At 37.6% G+C, this 23376-nt stretch overlaps 1 protein-coding gene across 2 annotated transcripts in view; it reads left to right on the top strand.

Moving 5' to 3' along the window:
• Positions 1-23376, top strand: part of NSD3 (nuclear receptor binding SET domain protein 3) — a 98274-nt gene that overhangs the window by 34645 nt on the left and 40253 nt on the right. For both annotated transcript variants that reach the window (XM_069484976.1, XM_069484977.1), the window contains 6 exons: positions 4063-4134; positions 4918-5080; positions 12158-12312; positions 14247-14762; positions 16456-16582; positions 22019-22119. In XM_069484976.1, coding sequence (XP_069341077.1) covers positions 4063-4134; positions 4918-5080; positions 12158-12312; positions 14247-14762; positions 16456-16582; positions 22019-22119 — 1134 coding nt within the window. The remainder of the gene's footprint in view (positions 1-4062; positions 4135-4917; positions 5081-12157; positions 12313-14246; positions 14763-16455; positions 16583-22018; positions 22120-23376) is intronic.

Genomic DNA, 23376 nt, shown 5'->3' with positions numbered 1-23376 from the left:
TGATCCTCTTACCTCATCCTTGTGAGTAGCTGGGACTACAGGCACATGCTACCATACCCAGCTAACTTTTCTATTTCTTATAGAGATGGGGTTTCCCCATTGCTCAGGCTGGTCTCGAATTCCTGGCTTTAAATAATCCTCCCACCTTGGCCTCCCAGAGTGATAGGATTACAGGCATGAGCCACTGCGTTTGCCCTTATTTTTCTTGATCCTAAGCATTTGACTTCCATTGACCATTTTTTCTTAAAAACCCCTCCCCTTCTTCTTTTTTTTTTAAGACAGAGTCTCACTCTGTTTCCCGGGCTAGAGTGCTGTGACATCAGCCTAGCTCACAGCAACCTCAAACTCCTGGGCTCAAGCAATCCTCCTGCCTCAGCCTCCCCAGTAGCTGGGACTACAGGCATGCGCCACCATTCCCGGCTAATTTTTTCTATATATTTTTTAGTTGTCCAGCTAATTTTCTTTCTATTTTTAGTAGAGATAGGGTCTCACTCTTGCTCAGGCTGGTCTCGAACTCCTGAGCTCAAACGATCTGCCCTCCTCGGCCTCCCAGAGTGCTAGGATTACAGGTGTGAGCCACCGCGCCTGGCCTCCTCCCCTTCTTAATAGGTGTTTGTGATACCATGATGTCTCTTGGGTTTCTTCTTTCTTTTGAGCTCGCCATAAATCTCCAAATGCCTAAATCTGTTTTGCTCATGCAGTAGCACATTTTATAATATATATTCCCTCTCTATATCATTGCAGCATCCTTTCATTTTCCCTCTTATTTATATAGTCTTGAAAGCTTAGAATAAATCATCTTGGGCTTCTTTCCTTTCCTTGCCACTTCTTGCCTTTTAAAATGTGTGAGAAATTTCAATTTTTTAAAAGTAATTTTGACAGTGTTTAAACCAGCCTGAAGGAAATGCCAACAATATGGAACAAACCAAAAAAAAAAAAAAAAATCAAAAAAAGATAAAGACATTTAAATAATAAGAAGGTTTGGAAGGAAATCCTATCTTTAGTCCAGAAAGGGAAACTGAATGGGTTTCAGATCAGACCTTGCAGTAGTGGGCTGCCGTTGCCTGGGAAAGATTAGTCATTCCTGATCCGTCTGCCCTCAAGTGAGAGTTATTGGGATCCCTTACGCTGAAATGTCGCAGAGAGTGGCTGTGTGGCAGGGGATGTCTCGCGCTCTGGGTTGCACGTGTGCTTCCCAAGTTGCCTGTGTTCCTGCTGGAGCTTGATTGGAAAGAGAAGCCTTCAGCTGTATCCGTAGACTGAAATGAAGCCTCCGAATGCAACTATACCAAGTGTGGATAGTATTTCTAAACTGCTTCATTGTTACCTTAGTGATCAGAAAAAATTCTTTTCATTTGAACATAGATTTTTCTTTCATTGCTCAATGAGTAAGTCCTACTAGGTGTTCGTGATACCACCACAGAAGCGTCTGACAGAGCTAATTTTGTGCCTGTCAGCAAGTTGCCACTTCCTTCTTTCGCCTGGATAACTGCAGCGACCTCCTAAGTAAATGTTCTGCTTCTCTCCTTGCTCCCTTCCAAAATATTCCCCACATAACAGCCAACATCTTTTTAAAACGTAAGTCGATACACGTTACTCCTCTTTATAAACCTCTTCCGTGGCTTTTCATCACACGTAAGATAAAATCCAAACACCTGGATACAAATCCAAGGCGCTCTTACCTAGCCGGCCTCTCCACTCTCATCTAACCTCGGGTAGTCATGACCTTGAAGTTTCTACCTTTTTAACCTCAGGTACCTCACAGGAGCTGCTCCTTCTTCCTGGAATGTTCTTTCCCCCACATTTTATTACACTAATTCCTCTTCCTTTGATTCTCAGATTTTAATTTACTTTTGTAGAGAGGCCTTTTCTGACCTTTATATCTAAAAATATGCACATACCCCCCACACACCATTATTTCTCTTCTTAGCACTTACTTTTTAAGTAGATGTTTGTGTTTCTGTTTTTAATGTCTGCCTTTCCTACCCAGCTAAGTTCCTTGAGGTCAGGGGTCACATCTTTTTGTTTCACCATTACATACCCAGCTTTTAGAACTGTGCCTGGAAAATGCTAGTCACTGTTGAATGAATGTTTGATAGTTGGAGTTGGGATTTTAGTCTGGCTTACATAACAGACCATTTTCCTAACATTTAAAGACCTTTTTATATTTTCTTTTTGGGTATTTTTGGGTTTTTTAGAGACAGGGTCTCGCTTTGTCATGGCTGGAGTGCAGTGGCTTGATCATAGCTCACTGCAGCCTGAAATTCCTGGGCTCAAGACCCTCCTGCCTCAGCCTCCCGAGTAGCTGGGACTCCAGGGGCCTGCCACCATGCCCACACCTGGCTTTTTTTTTTTTTTTTAATACTTTAACAAAATTTTGTTTTTACAACAAGATCTTTAAATATCTTGAAATAATTCAATGAGAATTTTAAGTAGCTTTTAGAATTAACCGTATCCTCTTAGTGGAATTAAGGCCTAATTTAATGGATACTCTCTTTTTTAAACCATCTAAATTAAATTCTGTTCTCTGACAAGTAAAAAATTTTAAAAATCTTTTAAATTGTAGAAGGAAGTTGCTTTTTTACAGAAAATACAGATGCTAAAAAGTATAGGAGATCTTTCTTCATTGTTTTCCTGCTTTCATTCCCAAAGATAATTGCTGTTATCAGCTTGATTTCCATTGCACCAAATATTTTCAAGGCATATATAAACTATTTTAAAATAAGAAGTTGGAAGATGTTGATAGACATATAGACTCGTGATGTGAAATAATACCTTGGGGACCATTTCTCTGTTTAGATTTTCTCATTTTGTGTATTTCTGTAGGATAAGTTTCTAAAATGTTATTGCTAGATTGAAGAGTATACATATTTTGAATTTTGATGGGTACTTCTGAATTGCCTCCCCAAAGGGTTGTAGAAATTAGTTTTTTAAATAACATACTTGTGGGGTTTATGATTTAAAAAGTAATGTTTATTGTAGACAATTTGACAAATATAGAAAGGCACCAAAAAATTTTTATTTATTTCATCACCTGGTGGTAACCTTATATCCTGTAAGTAGTCTTTTTTCTGCGCACATAAGAAAAATTATTTTTCCAAGACTAGAATTATACTATATTCAAACTGCTTTGCAATTTGCTGTTTTCAAATAACAGCATAAGTAATGTTATTTAAAAATATGTGTACATTATTCTATTTATTTACACTATAATTTATTTAACTAATTCTACATTTTTGGGCACATAGATTGTTTCTACTACTTTGCTCCTATAAGTAGTACTGGTATGCGTATCATCGTATGTATATACATTTTTCACATCCTCAATGCTTTTTCAATGTACATTTTTAGAAGTGGATTTGCTGGGTCAGAGTTAGATTTAAGGCTTTTCATACATATTGCCAAATTGCTCTCCAGAAAAGTTCCAAGTTGCATCTTACTAGTAATCTCAGAGTGCCCATTTTTTTCTGTAATCTTATAGGTTAAAAAAAATGCCAGTTTAATTAGAAATTAAGTTTTAAAAGTAATAAAGTAAGAAATAGGAGGCTGGATGCAGTGGCTTATGCCTGTAATTCTAGCACTTTGGGAGGCTGAGGGTGGGAGGATTGCTTGAAGTCAGGAGTTCAAGACCAGCCTCAGCAAGAGAAAGACCCTGTCTCTACAAAAATAATAGAAAAATTATCCAAGCATGATGGCACGCACTTGTAGTCCCAGCTACTCAGGAGGCTGAACCAGGAGGATCACTTGAGCCTAGGAGTTTGCAGTTGCAGTGAGCTATGATGACACCACTGCACCATAGCCTGGACAACAGAGCAAGACCCTATCTCAAAAAAAAGAAAGGAAGGAAGGAAGGAAGAAAGGAATAGGAGATACAGCTATGGTGTGGAATGAAACATAGCCTGATGTATTGAGTACATTGCATTCTCACTATTTACATTGTTCAGTTAATAATTTTCCTTTATTCTATTTGCTACTTAGTTTTCTTTGATTTTTTTTTTCTGTATGTCATTGTTCTTTGGTTTACTGTCATTTTATTCTATTCACCTATACCTTTTCACCTAGAGACCAAATGAAAGGGTTGACAGTGTATCAGAAAAACCAAGAGAAGACCCAGTACTAAAAGAAGAAGCCCCGGTGAGTTGCTTTATTAAATATTGTCTAACCGAATATGGTGTAAGATGGGCCAGGTGCAATGGCTCACACCTGTAATCTCAGCACTTTGGGAGGCTGAGGTAGGAAGATTGCCTGTGGCTAGGAGTTCGGGACCAGCCTGGGCAACATAGCGAGACTCCATCTCTACAAAAACGTAAGAAAAATTAGCCAGGCATGGTGGCACGTGCCTGTGGTTCCAGCTATTCAGGAGGCTGAGGTAGGAGTATCGCTTAAGCCCAGGAGTTCGAGGCTGCAGTGAGCTATTAATAAAATTGTACCACTGCCTTCCAGCCTGGGTGACAGAGTGAGACCCTGTCTCTAAGAAAGATACAATAAATAAATATATGGTGTAAGAAGGTGAAACAGTGCTTAAATTGTAATACATTTTATGATTACAGTTCCATACTTCTTTATTTCAGAAATTATACTGATATCTTGGAGCTGGTTTACAAGGTGGATATTTTCAGTGAATTATTTTCCTTTTTAAAAATATGGCCATTTTTAAAATTGATCATGTGTACTTTCAGGATGCCTTATCAATAATTGTTCAACAGAAACCATGAATCCTATTTTCAGTATTTGGGGTAGGGCTGATTAATTTTTTCCCTCCTTTCTTCTTCCCTTTTGCTAGTTTCGGATAGCAGTTATCAGACAAAGGTATAATGGAAGATAAATTTTGCATTGTTAGCATTTTTAATATACTTTGTACATAGCTTCATTTTTGAAATTTCTCTTCTGATGAATTTTTGTGACCTTTTCCTGTAGGTTCAGCCAATAGTATCTTCTGTTCCAACAACAGAAGTGTCCACTGGTGTTAAGTTCCAGGTTGGTGATCTTGTTTGGTCCAAGGTGGGAACCTATCCTTGGTGGCCTTGTATGGTCTCAAGTGATCCCCTGCTGGAAGTCCATACCAAAATTAACACAAGAGGTAAGAAAAGGCATAAATAGTTGTTAAGTAAAAGATTGGAAATAGTGATTTTTAAATGTTGTAGGTAAATATAAGAATAAAAACAATATATAATCTGATATAAAAATATACATTTTACATGAGTTTTCAATAACCAGTGAAATAATGACAATCACCTTAACTGGCAGGGAGCCTCTATAACTGATGTCGTCCTTGTTTTCCCTTATAACACCCTGCATTGGTTTATAATTTCGTTCATACTTCCTTTTTTTGAAGACCTTAATCTGACCTTTCATATTTTCTAAAGCATATGGATAAGTAATAAAATGTCTTGTATGAGCTTAATAAGCATTTGGACCAAGCCTTCTTTGAACATTTTTATTTCATCATTGACTCTTTTTTTTTAGGCAGAGTCCCGCTCTGTCACCCTGGCTAGAGTGCCGTGGCGTCAGCCTAGCTCACAGCAACCGCAAACTCCTGGGCTCAAGCAATCCTCCTGCCTCAGCCTCCCAAGTAGCTGGGACTACAGGCATGCGCCACCATGCCCGGTTAATTTTTTCTATATATATTTTTAGTTGTCCATATAATTTCTTCCTATTTTTAGTAGAGATGGGGTCTCGCTTTTGCTCAGGCTGGTTTCAAACTGCTGAGCTCAAACGATCCACCCGCCTCGGCCTCCCAGAGTGCTAGGATTACAGGTGTGAGCCACCGCGCCCAGCCCATCATTGACTCTTACGTGTGGTAATTTTTTAGGAGACAGGTACTTTTCCTCCTGATAAATTTTGCCAGATGCTTTTTTCCTCTTCCACTCCATTTTTGAATCTGTAACTTTGCTCGGCATCCTTATAAATTTGATATAAAAATGTAGCTTGAATCTGGCTATATAACAGAATCCTACCTTAGGAATATTAATAAAAATTAAGAAAAGATGTATTCTAATTTTTCTCCTTTTTGGGGGGTTGCCTGAAGCGTGATGTGGATTAGATTCCTGAGATTCTAGCACTTGGAACGGACTTGCTTAGTAGCCAAAGGAAGGCTTGAGCTTGGGGTTTGCTTTGTGAACTCACTCTTGTCATGTGTTGAGCTCTTCATTGTCTGCGACAGCTTTGCACCTTTCTTTCTCTTTCACCTTAAACTTTCTATCTTGGTCCTTGTTCACTGTTACGAAGGGGAAAAAGTGTCTACTTAAGTCTGGCAAGTCAGATTTGTGACAGGCTCAGCCATATCTGTAATTCTTGTGCTACAAGCCAGGAATCTGCCCTGGTCTAGAAGGCAGTCTGGCCTGACCATCTTTCATCTTGTCAATGTCACGTGCTGATTAAACATTGGGAGACTGGAAGCATCAATGGGGCAGAAGTGAAAAAAACCAACATTGTTGAATGTCTGCTTTTGTGCAAGGTACTGTGCTAAGCAGTTCTCTTATGTATTTTCTTATGCAATCCTCACGGCAGCAACACTATGAAGTAGTACTGTTGTTATCCTGTGTTTCAGATGAGTAGGGAGAGTCTCGAAGAAATCTTATCTCATAACCTTTCTGTTTAAACACTACTTTATATTAGAGGGAAAGCAGTTAAATCCACCCAGTCATAATTTACAGAGGTTGGGGGAAGCAGTCCTAGTTCCTTCATTTATGTAAGAAGGGTGTTGGACTAGCAGTCTCTGAAGTGCCTTGCATCTTTAATAACTTGTGTTTCTACAAGTGGGGAAAGAAAAGACAAGGATTTTCCAGGAAGTCTGTGCCTTCCTAAATAAAACAATTGGTGTCCGTATCTGGGCCTCCAGAGCTCTGTGAGAAATTCCATCATTGCAAGGGCTGTGGCTCGATTCTCTCCCCTTAGGAAAGCATCCTTTTGAGATTATGTAGAGTTTCACATTTAATTACTTGATGAAAACCTGCTATTTTCAGCTTTTTTAGGAAATACAAATGGAAACACAATTTATGCCTCATCTGTATTTCAAAAGAAGTATTTAAATTTGGCTTTATTAATTAACCTAATCCAATCTGGTACCCCCTTGGCAATCTCTTTCTACTTTAGTGTTGGAAAGACTGATTTTGTTTATATTACTACCAGAAATATGAGAATTTAGGTTAAAAAATAATGCATATTTTGATAAAATTTTAAAATAATCTTTCTACCATAGTTTTCTTTTTAAAAATAGCTTTATTAATATATAATTCCCATACGCAATTCAGTGATTTTTAGTACATTCACAGAGTTGTGTAACTATTACTACAATCTAATTTTAGATCATTGTCAGTAACCCCCTCAAGAAAACCCTGTGTCCATTCGCCGTCACTCCCCATGCTCAGCCCAGCCCTGAGCCGCCAGTCCCACTTTCTGTCTCTGGGGACTGGCCTGTTCATCCGACTGCGTTCACTCACCACACTGTTCCTGAGGTTCATCCACGTCAGCATGGATCAGCACTTTATCCCTTTTTATTGTCAGATAATAGTCTGTGGTATGACCGTGTCGTACACTTTTAAATGAAGTAGTTTTCTGACAGTTTTTCTGAAAACCAAAAAAACACAGTGTAAAAATTTTCTTCATTATGTTCCACACATGATGCCCATGAAACATTTGTGTTGCTTCTTTTTCTTTGTTTGTTTTTTTTGTTTTTGTTTTTGTTTGTTTGTTTGTTTTGAGGAGGAAGGAAAGAGAAATTTTTATTACTTGACTAGCAAAGGAGGAGGGTGGAGACTCCTGTCTGAAATGCCATCGGCCTCCTCATGAGCAGAAATACAGAGCTTTGAAAGGGTGGGTCCTCAGCTTCAGGCAATTACTGTTGAACTAAATTGATGATTCTGATTGTCCCTTCTCAGCTGATACGTTGCTTCTTGTCTAAGGCACTTTTTAAATTTTATCTTAATCACATATAGTGATCATTGGTTTGCATATTGTTATTAGTCAGTATTGCTGTTAGTCAAATTCTTGCCATTGGAAAATGTACCTAACATTTTTTCACACATGAAGCTGTAATAATTCTTTAAGCATACTGAGGCCGGGCATGGTGGCTCACGCCTGTAATCCTAGCTCTCTGGGAGGCCGAGGCGGGTGGATCACTCAAGGTCGGGGGTTCGAGACCAGCCTGAGCAAGAGGGACACCCTGTCTCTACTAAAAATAGAAAGAAATTATCTGGACAACTAAAAATATATAGAAAAAATTAGCTGGGCATGGTGGCGCATGCCTGTAGTCCCAGCTACTCGGGAGGCTGAGGCAGGAGGATTGCTTGAGCCCAGGAGTTTGAGGTTGCTGTGAGCTAGGCTGATGCCACGGCACTCTAGCCAGGGCAACAGGGTGAGACTCTGTCTCAAAAAAAAAAAAAAAAAGGCCGGGCTCGGTGGCTCACGCCTGTAATCCTAGCACTCTGGGAGGCCAAGGCGGGTGGATCGCTCGAGGTCAGGAGTTCGAGACCAGCCTGAGCAAGAGCGAGACCCCGTCTCTACTAAAAATAGAAAGACATTATATGGACAACTAAAAATCTATATAGAAAAAATTAGCCGGGCATGGTGGCGCATGCCTGTAGTCCCAGCTACTCGGGAGGCTGAGGCAGGAGGATCGCTTAAGCCGAGGAGTCTGAGGTTGCTGTGAGCTAAGCTGACGCCACGGCACTCACTCTAGCCTGGGCAACAAAGTGAGACTCTGTCTCAACAAAAAAAAAAAAAGCATACTGAAAAGTGTTTGCATCACATTTCTATTTAAGTTGTATTTTATTGTTTAGGTTTCATTTTACATTTAAAAATTCAAAATTACGTGCTTTTTCTGCTTATAAAAAGATGACATGTTCATTAGGGGAAAGGTAAAACTTTACAAAAATAGGTATGGTAGAGAGCAAAAGATGCCATAGTCTCATCCTCCATATATGTCACTATTAATACTGTTAAAAATTTGGTGCTAATTCTTTATCTTTATGCATAATGTGATCAGTAGATATGTAAATAAAGATTTTTACTCAGAGTTTTAAATGGTATCACATGATACCTATTGTTATTTTTAACCTTAGCAATATTTTTTAAGTTTAGAACTAGAGGATTTTATCTTTGCATTATTTTTATTGTATAAAAACATTTCCTCAACATTTTTCTATTGAAAATTTAGCTCATTTATTCAGGGGCAGATATGCTTGTTTCTTGATTTTTTGAATCTTTAGGTTGTTACTTCACTCTTTTTAAAAATTTAAAACAATTAAGAAAAATTTTTTTTGGAGTCAAGGTCTTACAGTTTTGCCCAGGCTGGTCAAAAATTCTTGGCCTCAAGCAATCCTCCCACCTGTCTCCCAAAGTGCTGGGATTACAGGCATGAGCCACTGCACCCAGCCTATTTCACTCTTATTTTATGGTTTTCCAGACAGCAAGAAACAAAGTGCTAACAAATAGGCCAATTGTTTGATTTGTTTCCTCTTTAGTAAGTTATTTAATGGAGGAAGATTTTGGAAATACAGACTTAAATGAGATTGTATTACCCATGAGTTTCAGTTTTTGTGTTTTTAACTATAAAGTCTTTTGGGATTATCTGTTTGCTTCTGAAGAAATAACTCTGGCTTTTGGAAGTGGATTATGTACTGTGTTCTTTTAATCCTGCTTCCTGTACTCACTACCTGATCCTGCAAGCTCATCTATTAGTTTAGGTTATATTTCTGTTTTTCTCACCAAAAACACTTGGATTTTTGATAAACCTTCTTTGATTAATTAGATTTGTGCTTGGTTCTTCCTTCTCAGATTAGATGATGTGGAAATCTAAATTGTGTGTGTTTCTTCTCAGAGGCTATTTTACATATAAAGTTGTAATCTGGCTTCAAAGTATTAATTCCTTAATCTCCCATGAATGTCTAATAAAATTAAAATTTGTCAAGTCCAAGATATATTTCAGATAACTAAGTCAGTTCAATTGAAGCCTATACTCAACATTTTTTTAGTGAGGATCCTCTGTTGCCTCTCTTTCCCTACCTGAATTACCTTGGATTACCTGAGAACAGTTCCTACATTTCCCTGTTGACCTGAAACTTCTCTAGAGTAGTGTTTTTCAGACCATTTTTGGTAAAAGACCAGCTTTTATTTATGTTTTTTAACTTTTAGTCCACCATGGACCAATATTTCTGTAAAATACAATAAAACTTAATTATTAAAAAGGGAAGTCCCTTTCCCCCAAAAATACATAGTATAAGACTGCTGATCGTGTATCTAGATGTCATGACAATGTTAAATTGCTGGCAGAGCTTCTAAACGCTTGCTCTCAACTTCTGTACATATTTTGTCACAGACTGGCAAGTTGGTTGAACCATGCTTTCAGAGTAGCACTGCTCTTGGGCAGAGTTCCCAGGTGTTTGGTCCCAGGACCCCTTTTACTCTTAAAATTTGAGGAGTATAAAAAGATTTGTTTATATAGGTTATATATATTATTTATTTTAATTTAGAAATCTAAAGCTGAGAAAATTTTAAAATACTTATTTTAAAATAACGCATTATATGCTATCAATAATGTATTTATGAAAAATAACTTTTCTCAAATTAACGAGAAGAATGGCAGTGTTTTACATTTTTGCAAATCTCTTTAGTGTCTGGCTTAAATGAAGATGCTGGATTCTCGTATCTGCTTCTACATTCAGTCTGTTATGATTTGTTGCTTTGGTTGAAATATATGAAGATAAACCTGCCTCTTACAGATTTGTAGCTAGAAAAGAGAAGAGTATTTTAATAGCCTTTTCGGATAATTATGGATATTTTTCTTTGATATTACACGAAAACTTAACAAGTGGTGAGTTACTTATGCAGACTCTGAAATATATCAATTAACTTTTTGTATTTTGTTACAATATACAAATACATTGATTCTATCTTGGGCTTTAAATGGATCTTGTACCTCGCATGATTTTGTGACATCATGCATTGGCCATTTAAAAACTGTTGTTTTACTGAGTCATACAGGTCTTTAAAATGTTAACACATTTCTTTATAGATATTTTTAAAAATCATATTAGTTAATATCACAACTTATTTCATCAGAAAATGCTTTGATTATTGGGAAACTGACACACTCACAAGAGCAAATATTAATACAGATTTTCAAAAATTCTAATTTTGCTTGAAGATCACATTTTGTTATTAGAAAACAAATACTGTTGTTTTTTTGAGGAAAAAACTTTGTTCATTTTTGAGGAAATATCTGCCATATACTCAAATTTGAATACCTATAGTTTTCTTTCAGTCATTCTTTCAAGTAAAAATGGTGTTCTGTGAAAAAAATGTTCAGTTTACCTTGGCACTGAATCACACAAGTTCTTTTCCTCAAGACACCCATCATATTTCAGTATGCAAAAGTGTTTTATACGTTCTTCCCATTTCATCACACAGACAATTAAAGACATATGTATTCAAGGCTCGAGATTTAGTGAAATTAATCATTTTTGCTGCTTCATCAAGTAAGTAAAACTGGCTTTTTTTTTTTTTTTTAACTGCCAGTGTATAGCTGTGAAGAGTACAGTGACGCTAGTGCACTTGCTTTGTCCGTTCATGCTAAGATGCCGACGGTCTTATCTGTTCCTGCTTTTGCACCATTACATGTGGATGTCAACACAGTGAAAAAGACAAATAATATCTTGGTATTATAATGAAAATAGTTTTGACCTCACAGGATCCCAGAAAGAGTCTTAGGGACCTGACCCCCACTCCATCCCTGGGTCATACGTATAGCACAGTTTTATGTAACTAGAAAAAGCAACTGGACCAGCGCTTGGCTTGTGAAAGTCCAAGAAAACATGTTATGTGCTTTTCAAAGGAAACATTATTTATTTGTACCGAGATTTGTTTGCAAAAAGATTTGAGTCAAGTAACAATACATTTTATGACCAAAGTAATAAATCTGAAAATGAGCTTTTCCTTCTCTTAAAACTTACTGTACTAATTTTAATCTTTGGGGTGATTTTTAACAGTAGTCCTTAGTTCTGTAATCGGTAGATACTAGAATATATCTTTGGACAATCCAAAACGTACACGTTTTAATGGGAATAATACTGAGGAACCTGGGTTAGATCCTCGTTTTTGGCAAAGTATATGAGGACGATTATGTTCTGAAATGGTTAATAAGAATTTTTACTTACAGGTGCCCGGGAATATCATGTTCAATTTTTTAGCAACCAGCCAGAGAGGGCTTGGGTTCACGAAAAGCGGGTACGGGAGTATAAAGGCCATAAGCAGTATGAGGAACTACTGGCTGAGGCCACCAAACAAGCCAGCAATCACTCTGAGAAACAAAAGGTAACTAATGTATATTCATATTATTAATCTAGTATGGTTTTTAAGGGATTTAATAATGTAGAAGAATTTTTCTTACTTGAAGTCAGATGACTGTTAGCATCATTTTTGTTTCTTTAACTCCTTTAAAGCTCGGTTTCAGTCTTGATAGGTGATCAGTAAGTTTGGAAGTACATCAGCAAGTTTTATAGGTCATGTAGGTAACATATAGTATTATTAGAAACTTTAAGTGCCTGCTTAATACAATAGTGAATTCTGGTGTGAATTGAATTAATGTACGTAAGTCTACCATATGCTAGTGAAATATGGATTTTGCCAGGGATTTTTAGTCTTTTTCTATTTCAGCATTTTTCTACAATTTCTCTTTATTCTTATTTAGCAAAAATTATTTTATAAAAGTAAAGTTTTAAAAATATTTAGTGAGTACCTACTCTAAAACAGGTATTGTTTTAAACATTTTGCGTATGTTAATTCATTTAATCTTTATAACAACCTATATGAGGTAGATACTATTATTCCTTTTTTTTTTACAGATGAAGTAATTGAGGTGTAGAAAGCTTAAGTAACTGTTTCAACCAAGATTGAACAAGTGATGGAATCAGGAAATATGTTTGATGTAGTGGGGATATTTTAGAATTTTGACATGAACTTTTTTTTTTTTTTTTTTTTTTTTTTTGAGACAGAGTCTCTCTCTGTTGCCTGGGCTAGAGTGCTGTGGCGTCAGCCTAGCTCACAGCAACCTCACACTCCTGGGCTCAAGCAATCCTGCCGCAGCCTCCTGAGTAGCTGGGACTACAGGCATGCGCCACCATGCCCGGTTAATTTTTTCTATATATATTTTTAGTTGTCCATATAATTTCTTTCTATTTTTAGTAGAGACGGGGTCTTGCTCTTGCTCAGGCTGGTCTCGAACTCCTGAGCTCAAACAATCCACCCGCCTCGGCCTCCCAGAGTGCTAGGATTACAGGCGTGAGCCACCGTGCCCGGCCAGACATGAACTCTTGATAATCTGGTTGAGATTTTAAACTCAACTAATTGTAGTGTGGGTTGCTTGTGATTCAGAAATTTGTCATTTTTACACTTACACTCAAAAGCTAAATTTTATGACAGGATTTTGATTAATTTTATCAGACTTACATTTTACAGATTTATTTATCAGTATTTGACATATACTATGCTATCTCATAGTTTCATTAACTAATTTCTGGCCACCTTAGTCTAACCACCTGGATAATTCCTAATCGCTTTGGTCATCTCACCTTTATTCAGTTTTCTTACCTTTCTTGCCAATACAAAGCCTTCTGATCAACTCTGAACCCAGAGACCTGTGGAAACTGTGATTTAGGTTCATTTTTTTTCTCAGATATGCCTGCTGTCGTTTGTCTTGTCAGCTTTCATTTGTTCCTTGGGGCTGTCTGCTTTCCCTTCACTCTGTCCCTGTTGGCATTATGGTACAAGTTAGCAGCGTAATTTCAAATGCTGGTTCTCTGCCAGTGAGCTGTCTTGAGATCTCTGTAGCACCCCTGACTAATCCCCTACTCCTGTATATGGGGGAGAAATGGGAGCTTTGGGGTGTCATTTTAATGTTAATCTTTTATTAGTCACTGAAAGTGATCATTTTTTTAATCATTCTGCTCTTTTCCTTCATTACCACTAGATTTTTATGATGTGAGAAGGATGACTCCCTCTTTGCGGGACTTGTCCAGCAGTGATCACCAAAGGAAGGATATATGAAAGATTGTAGATCTTCATGTCATCTGATAGAGTAATACTAATTTATCAAAATTATGGAGTTAGAACATTCTACTTATTACCAGAGAACCTGAAGCTGTTTATGTGTAACTGAGAAGATAACAGATCACATGGAAAATACATATTGGTTTTAATGTACCTATTAGATTAAAGCATGTCCGATAATCCCTGTGTCTTTTTTAAAGATTCGGAAACCTCGGCCTCAGAGAGAACGTGCTCAGTGGGATATTGGCATTGCCCATGCAGAGAAAGCATTGAAAATGACTCGAGAAGAAAGAATAGAACAGTATACCTTTATCTATATTGATAAACAGCCTGAAGAGTCTTTATCCCAAGCGAAAAAGAACGTTGCCTCCAAAGCCGAAGTTAAAAAAACCCGAAGACCAAGATCTGTGCTGAACACTCAGCCAGAACAGACCAATGCCGGGGAGGTGGCCTCCTCACTGTCAAGTACTGAAATTCGGAGGCACAGCCAGAGGCGGCACACGAGTGTGGAAGAGGAAGAGCCACCTCCTGTTAAAATCGCCTGGAAAACGGCGGCAGCGAGGAAATCCTTACCAGCTTCCATCACGATGCACAAGGGGAGCCTGGATTTGCAGAAGTGTAACATGTCTCCGGTTGTGAAAATTGAACAAGTGTTTGCGCTTCAGAATGCTACAGGGGATGGGAAATTTATCGATCAGTTTGTTTATTCAACGAAGGTACCCCCTTTTTTCATGGGATTTCTTGGGAATGGTATTTCAAAAGTAGTCAATCTTGGCATTTAAAAAAAACAACACAAGGGCACAATTTAAATGCCTTTTATATGTTTGTATTCACTGCATTTGAAACATACAGTTTACTCTGTGGATGAAAAAGGCTATGTTTTTCTTCTTTTCCCCCCTCTCTTTTGTAATATTCCCATCTGCAATAGATTAATCTTGAGCTGTGCAGCCAGAATTGAGTTTAGCTCCCTAAAGTCATGGAAGAAATCTGGGCACTTTGCCTGTTTCTAGTTTGTATAGTTAGTTTTCTTAGTTGCAAAGTGTGCTTCTTATTAATACCTTCTTTGTCAGTTATCTGAATTAACCATTGTTATAAAAGCCACTGTAATAATTGTACCTGCTGACCTGTTTGGTTGCACCAGCAATTTCATTAGACTCCTTTTGATTTGGGATACCTAACTGCATTTTGGGGCAATCCCAGAACTTTGTTCTGCAACAGTTAGCTGTGGGGATAGTTTGGGTAGTGGGTGGAAATAGCCTCTACAAACCGAGTGCCTCCATCACTTTGCCCTGAGCCTCCATTTGGGTCACTTACACTTTAGGTTTAAGACTTTAAAACTCTTTCATAACATCCATAATATTTATTCCATATAACTCTTCACCATCCTCCCCACCCACACCACAGTTCTGGGTTTGTGATTTCAGTTTAGTTGCGTCTCATGCATGTGTACTTTAAAGAGAATTCTGTGCTTTTGTTTTTCCTAACATAATCACTAAAATAATTAAATGCAGGTATGCCTCCTCGGTAAGAGGAAAGAGAAATGTTAAGGGTGCTCTATTAACCTGTTCCTGCCCATTGGTTCAACTGATCTCAGTAAGGCTAAGCTGTGAACAAAAATTTAAGTTGCCACCCCCACTTGGTTCTCTGATAGCAAATGACTATTTCACATCTTTTGAATAGCAAATGAATATTTTGCATCTTTTCTGAATGCAAATTGGCTTTATTCTTGGAGCTAGTTTTATCTGCTTCTAGATGCACAAATCCGACAGTCACTACCTCTCCAAAGAATGCCATTTAAAAGAAATTCAAGACAAAAACCGGTCTTTTAAGAATGCAGGCTTTAAAAGCACACATATATTTATAAATCACTCCTTTACTTCTATTCCATTGCATTAAAAATACTTAAAATGAGACCTAAATTAATTATACCTGCCTTCTGTCTGCTCCACATCACTTACTGGGTCACATTTTGGTCACCATCAATAACATATTTCTAAGGATATTCTCATCTCTTAAAACATGTTTACGTTTTTGTCTGTGTAATGGAGTACTTTACAGAATCCAAACGACTAGAGTTCCCTTACTGTGAGTAAAGGAAGAAACTATTCAGACCAGAAAATATTTTGTTTTTGACAAAAAAAAATTGGGTGATACAGGTTTGGGTAAAATATAAATATCACCTGGACTTAGACAAATAGTGTTGTCCCCCACATGATCTCATTGTACATTTTAGACCATATCTTGATGACTTAATAAAATTGTTCTGATAATAGCTAAGATAATAAAATTAATTGTAATCAAAGGCCATATAAAATTTAAGCAAATTATGATCATTTCAAGCCATTTTTATAAGCATATGATGCCCTTGGCCTGATAATCACCTATTTTTTATTTTGCCTTATCTTGAAGGGAATTGGTAACAAAGCAGAAATAAGTGTCAGGGGGCAAGACAGACTTATAATTTCTACACCAAACCAGAGAAATGAAAAGCCAACACAGAATATATCGTCTCCTGAAGCAGCATCTGGTCCTACAGGTGGGTATGAAGAGTATACAGATCCATTTTGAGAAGTCATAGTTCCATTCTGCTATAACATGGTAGCTGTGTTCCTAAGAAACTTTTAGTTATCAAAAGTAAATTATATTTTCAAGGTTGAATTACAAAAGCAATTCATTCTTTCTTTTTTCTTTTTTTGAGACAGAGTCTCACTCTGTTGCCCAGGCTAGAGTGCCGTGGCATCAGCCTAGCTCACAGCAACCTCAAACTCCTGGGCTCAAGTGATCCTCCTGCCTCAGCCTCCTGAATGGCTGGGACTACAGGCATGCGCCAACGTGCCCGGCTAATTTTTTCTATATATTTTTAGTTGTCCAGATAATTTCTTTCTATTTTTAGTAGAGACGGGGGGTCTTGCTCTTGCTCAGGCTGGTCTCGAACTCCTGACCTCGAGCCATCCTCCCACCTCAGCTTCCCAGAGTGCTAGGATTACAGGCGTGAGCCACCGCGCCCAGCTGCAATTATTTCAATAGGAAAGAATGAATGAGGGACTAGAGAGCTTTATTCACAGTAAGTTATTTTTCCTACAGGAACTTAATAGAAGGATTCTATAATTAAGAGAGTATAGATATAAAATCTATACGTATCTGAGTAAATGTGCCATCTCTTTGCATGAGAATAACAGCTTTATTTTTCTAGTGCTATTAGTGTGTTCTTACCATTTCCTCCTTTAGCCCTATTGGAAACCGACTGGCGGATGCAGAGCGCTTTTCATTGTCCCCAGGTGTGCTAGACATTAGTAGCTGAGGGGCCTCAGGCCTGACTGTCCTGATGTAACCTGTTCTCTGGTTAACGGAGACCATGCATTGAAAATCAAGCTAGGTTATTCTTGCGTAAAGGAGAAGTGCCTATATTCAGTAAGTTTGTGCCTTTGAAATATTTAAAATAATTTTTTTAAGAGACTTACTAAGGATTTTAGAGTTTTAATTGAATGTCTGATGGGTTTGGTTTATATAACAGTATTACACCGGTAGTATTTCTGTAATACTACTTCATATAGCCATCAAGAAAGGAGTTAGGTATTAACCAGCTCGTTCATTTGGAATCTTAGTTTAGAAGAAAGGAGTTTGTTTCATTTTGTTCTTTTAAAATTTTTTTGGCATCTAGGAAGTGACTGTAATAGAAAGAAAAGACAAACTGTTTTCTGTCCTACTACACTGTCACCAGTGAACACACTTCTTAACCCAGATGTGTGGGTTTTTTCCCCCACACTGACCAATTCTCCAATACCAGCTGGTGCTGGGATTAATTCACTTCTCACACTGCCTACCTGGAGTTAAACTCAGATCCCTCAGAGTAAGAGCTCAGTCCCACAAGGCTGCCTCCACCGGAGATGCCTCTTGCAACTGACCAGCTATAAATTGCGGGTTCTCACAACCTCCTCCTTGGGTTCAATCATTTGCTAGAACAATTCACAGAACTCGGGAACACGCTTTGCTTGCATTAGCCAGTTTATTATAAAGCGTCTGACACAGGATACAAAAGAACAGCCAGATGGAAGAGGTGCACAGGAAAAGGGTTGCAGAGTTTCCATGCCCTGCCTGGGCACACTGCCCTCCAGGCACCTCACATGTTCAGTGGTCCAGAAGTTCTCCAAACCCTATAGTTTAGGGGTTTTCATGGAGGCTTTATCATGTACGCATGACCAATTATTAACTCAGTCTCTAGCCCCTAGCCCTTCTCAGAAGATAGAGGGGGGTGGAGCTGCAAGCATCTAGTCATGGCTTGGTCTTTCTGGTGACCAGCCTGCATCCAGAAGCCCAGCAAGAATTGCCTCATTAGAACAAAAGACACTCCTATCGCCCAGGAAGTTCCAAGGGAACAGGAGTTCCGTGTCAGGAACCCGGGTCAAAGACCAAATATCAGAGCAAAAGATACACTGAGCACCCATACCACTCAGGAAATTACGAGGGTTTTAGATGTTCTGTGCTATTATCCAGGGATAGAGAGAAAATATATATTTTTTATTATATCACAAGATCATAGTGACCAAAATGACTTTGGATGGATCAAAGTCTTAAGACCTGAGCACACACCTATAGCCCCAGCTACCTGGGAGGCTGAGGCAGGAGGATCACTTCAGCCCAGGAGTTTGAGGCTGCAGTGAGCTATGATTGCACCACTACACTCCAGCCTGGGCAACAGAGCGAGACTCATCTCTTTAAAAAAAAAAAAAAAAAAAAAAGACCTAAAGTGGTAATCTTGAATCAATAGTAACTCAGGCAAACCTGTGATTAAGTGGCATGAAGGGGTAAATATTATTGTAAGGGAAATTTAAGTTAGATTTTAATTATTAAAAAAGCAAAATAAAAACAGTCACTACTCAGAAAAGGACTTGGGCTAGCTTTCTTGAAAGGAAAATGATGGGGGCTGTAGCACAGGGGGTGGGGGCAGCGGAGCTGGGGCACATGTCGAATGGGGCACGTGGAACGGCAGGAAGCTGAATTAAGGAAAAAGAAGGAGCAGCAAAGTCCAGGTCGGAATCACGACTTGTATCATTTTAACCCACTGCACAAAAAGGTGCAATTATAGAGTTGAAGAAATGGACTTAGAAGATTTTGCATTAATTAGCCATAATTGAAAAGATTGTTCCCTTCTTTAAATATTAAAAGAATCTTTTGGCCTCAGCCTTCCATAGCTAGGTATATCAGTTTTGTTATCTCTCTTTACACTAAATTGTTAGTAATTTGTCTGAATTTAAGTGGGATACCTAGACTAGGCGGGTCTTTACTTAAACATCTACAGTCTCTTAACCAGAGAGAAAGTAAAATCTTCATACTAGACTAATCTGAACTCAAATATTATGCTTTTATTTTTAATGGAGCTTGGTTTTTTTCCTTCCCCTTAGCTACTGAGCATTTTAGTTTTACGTAGTCTTTTCATGGTTAAGAGTTAAGATCTGGCCGGGCACGGTGGCTCACGCCTGTAATCCTAGCACTCTGGGAAGCAGAGGTGGGAGGATCACTCGAGGTCAGGAGTTCGAGACCAGCCTGAGCAAGACCAAGACCCCGTCTCTACTAAAAATAGAAAGAAATTATCTGGACAACTAAAAATATATAGAAAAAATTAGCCGGGCATGGTGGCTCATGTCTGTAGTCCCAGCTACTCGGGAGGCTGAGGCAGAAGGATTGCTTGAGCCCAGGAGTTTGAGGTTGCTGTGAGCTAGGCTGATGCCACGGCACTCACTCTAGCCTGGGCAACAGAGCGAGACTCTGTCTCAGAAAAAAAAAGATTAAAAGATTTCAGATCTACTGTGAATTTTTACTTTCTTCTTCTTTTTTTAACTGGAAGATTATAATTCTTCATATCTGGAAAAAGGCAGCCTGTTTTTTTCCATAGGCAGGCATATATAATTTAGGTTGTAAATTAAGATTGGAAACTTAATACAGGGCTGGGTACTCTAAAGCTTTGACCTTGGTTTAAGTTTAGTTATCAGCTCTTGGTTAAAAGCATATTTTGTCTTCTTAAATGACCATTTTGCTTTTTGTGAAAATACCTTCAAAAGTAGTTGAAAACTCAGAAAGGAGACTTGTTCTCCCTTCAGAAATCAATTGCATCATCCTCTTAGCTGGTGTTAACTGCTTAAGGAAAATTCTTGAGCCTTTTCTTGGTAAATTTAGGAGATACGTACTGTGTGGCATGGCCACATTTCTGTGGTTTGAAGAATTCTATTTGCATTCACACTAGATTTCTCAGCTATTTTCCAAACCTAGAAATGCTCACTTTTCTTTCTTAGAACATGAACATAATACTTTTTAGTGGTTTTAAATGTGTATGTTCTTTGAGTGACCTTCAGAGTAACTTTAAGTCATGTTGCCTTATCCTCCGTAAGACAGTGGGTCAAATCTCTGCGCTTCGTGGTACAGTTATATTGTCATCCTCAATACAAGTAAAGATTTTTTGTTTGTTTTTAAGTAATTCCATTTTCATTTTTGTCTTCCCTGATAGTACTTGAATACTGATGATTATACTAAAGTATAGATCTCTGGAATCCTTAGGTTGGCCTAGGAGGATAGAATACCTGTTGTCTTAGTAAACATTTTCATTAGTCTGAGGGTACGAGTGAGTAAAGGAAGGAACCAGCACCTTTATTGGTGTCTTCTGTGCTATAAATTGATTAGCCAGAGCTCCAAAGCAATATATTACCATCAAACTACTCTTTCCCTAAAAACAAAGTAGTGGGATCCTTCTTTCTTTGGCTTTGAACTAAGGTAAGGCAAGCCATTTACACACAGCCAAGAGCAATGAAACCAGAAAATAGGCAGGTTGTATGGAAGGCTTTATTGAAGTAGCTTCTGTCTGATTTTATGGGCGGTCTTAATAGCTTCTTCCTGTGGCAAGTGAGAGTGGTTCTTATTTAAGAAGGACCGTTTAGGTGGTTCAAGCGCTGAAACCACATGGAGAACAGCCACACTCCAGGCATCATTCCTTCTCAGGGTCACGGAATGAAATCATCCCTCGGTGTTCTTTGAAGTTGTGGTCTTCAATCTTAGTTCTATCCTTTGCCAAAATGAGGTCCATGTGAGTTTTCTCCCATTTGCTTTTAAAGCATTGTACTCTTTAAAAATCTTAATAGTTTCTTATTTTGCCATTTAACATGAAGAGGCTTGATTATTCATTTCAATTAGTTTTCCATGACTAATTATTTCTTAAGTATAACAAGTCGTTTGATAGTCAAATTAATGATTAAGTTTTGGTCACATTTTTGTGCTTTTCCTACTTTGGTTGTTAATAAAAATAGCAAATTTTTTTTTTATTTCAGCTTATTATGGGGGTATAAAAGTTCAGGTTATATATATTGCCCATGCCCCCCCAGCCCCCCGAGTTTGAGCTTCAAGCGTGTCCATTCCCCAGACAGTGCGCATTGCACTCATCTTGTAGGTATGCACCCATCCCCTCCCTCCACCCTCATCCCCCCAGTCAGAACTTCAAACGTGTCCATTCCCCAGACAGTGTAAGTGCATCAAACACTATTAACCATTTTACATACAGAATTAATCGAACTTGTTAAAATGTAAAATGTTATGCCGATTGTATTGTGAACCAATAATTCAATATCAGCTAGCTTACCCATCCTTTCAGTCCCTTCATCCCCTTAATTATACGTACCTAAACGTGTTTACCTGCCTTTAAAACTAAACTATGTCTCTCCTGTTTTAGTTTGACTTTATAAATTATAAAAATCCTATCCCCCTTTATTTGTATAATTTAGGATCCTGTGTCTCAGCTCATCAGCCTTTACAATTTGATCTATTAAAGAATTTATGTGCTCCCAAGTATTTAACGGCTTTCTAATGATTTACTATTAAAATTCTAAAAGTAGCTAAGAAGAGCAAGGAATTTGGTCAAATCGTAATTACATAAATGTCAAGGTATCCTTAAACAAATTTTTGTTTGTTTGTTTAAATCATCTCTTAGGCTCAGTAGAAAAGAAACAACAGAGAAGATCAATTAGAACTCGTTCTGAATCAGAGAAATCCACTGAGGTTGTGCCAAAGAAGAAGATCAAAAAGGAGCAGGTTGGCTTCCTACATGTAGAGAGTTAAAACATTGTATTTGTAAATGTTGTGGCTTCTACTGGTATCCTAAAAGAAAGAGAAGCTGTCCCCACACTGGGTTTCCTTTCTGGACTATCTTACGCTCCCGTCCTGGAGGGTTGCGGTGCCCAATTCTGGTAGAGCCATCCTGTGATTCTGCTTCAGGCATTTTCACAGACAACAGTCAGGCTTCAGGAGATGGGAAGCCAGGGGTGCAAGACTCTTAAATAATCCTTCACATTTATTTTGAAATTTCTGTTATGAGCAAAATGATTTCATGTTTTTATGATTTTTATTTGGAACCATTATTGAGTTCCTTTTTTTTTTTTAATTTTGATTTTTGGTTTAAGCTGCTGGTATGTATTGTTTTTATTTTTAAACCAATCAAATTAATTTAATTTATATTCTTATATTTAAGAAGCAGATAATCATAGATGATCTGGTTTTTCTGTTAATATCACAGATTTTTTGGAATGTTATTTTCCCAGTGGAATGGCACTCACCTGATACCAGGTTGTCAGATAAACAATGTTTAAATAAAAAAGGTAGGGAGTGCATTTTGACTGAAGTGTATTAATCCAGTGTTATCATTGTGGTAGTATACATGTTAAATGACCTTTTTCAAAGAAATTTTTAGAAACTATTCTCCTTTAAGCTCACAATCAGATTCTTTTCCTAATTATTTTAAAGTGAAATGATATCCATTTTTGCAGCCTAGATACCTGCTATTAAAACAGATTCTGAATAGAATTAGTTCCAATAAGTTTTATATTTTTAAAACCATTTAATATGGAAGAACGTGAACTTTTCTATTAAAATATTTCCTTCAAAATTTTAAACTTCCAAATTTAAAATCTAACTTTGTGGGTGCTCTATGGTATTGCCAAGCATGTAAGACAAATTTTCCAGAATATTTAACTAAAATTTAAGTAATATACTAATTTGTCATTCATTTATCATGTTAACTTTCATACTTAGGAAATTATATTCCAAAAAATCTTTCTAAGCTCTTGCAAATCTACAGTATTCATTACCAAGATGAAGTTGTGATTTTTGCCAGCTGGTTCCCAAATTCAGTCTGTGACCAGTCAGTTTAAAATTAATAAGCAGAATGAGTACAAAAAATGGGACAAATTGTTAATGCCACTGTGTTATAGCTAGTAGTAGAATAATGCCAGTGATTGTTTAGAAGATTTTATATTTGTATTACTAATTGTATCTTATAAAAGCGTTTCTGTT

The sequence above is a fragment of the Eulemur rufifrons genome, chromosome 12, assembly GCF_041146395.1.
Source record: "Eulemur rufifrons isolate Redbay chromosome 12, OSU_ERuf_1, whole genome shotgun sequence".
NCBI classification, from domain to species: domain Eukaryota; kingdom Metazoa; phylum Chordata; class Mammalia; order Primates; family Lemuridae; genus Eulemur; species Eulemur rufifrons.
This window is presented reverse-complemented; position numbering and strand designations above follow the sequence as displayed.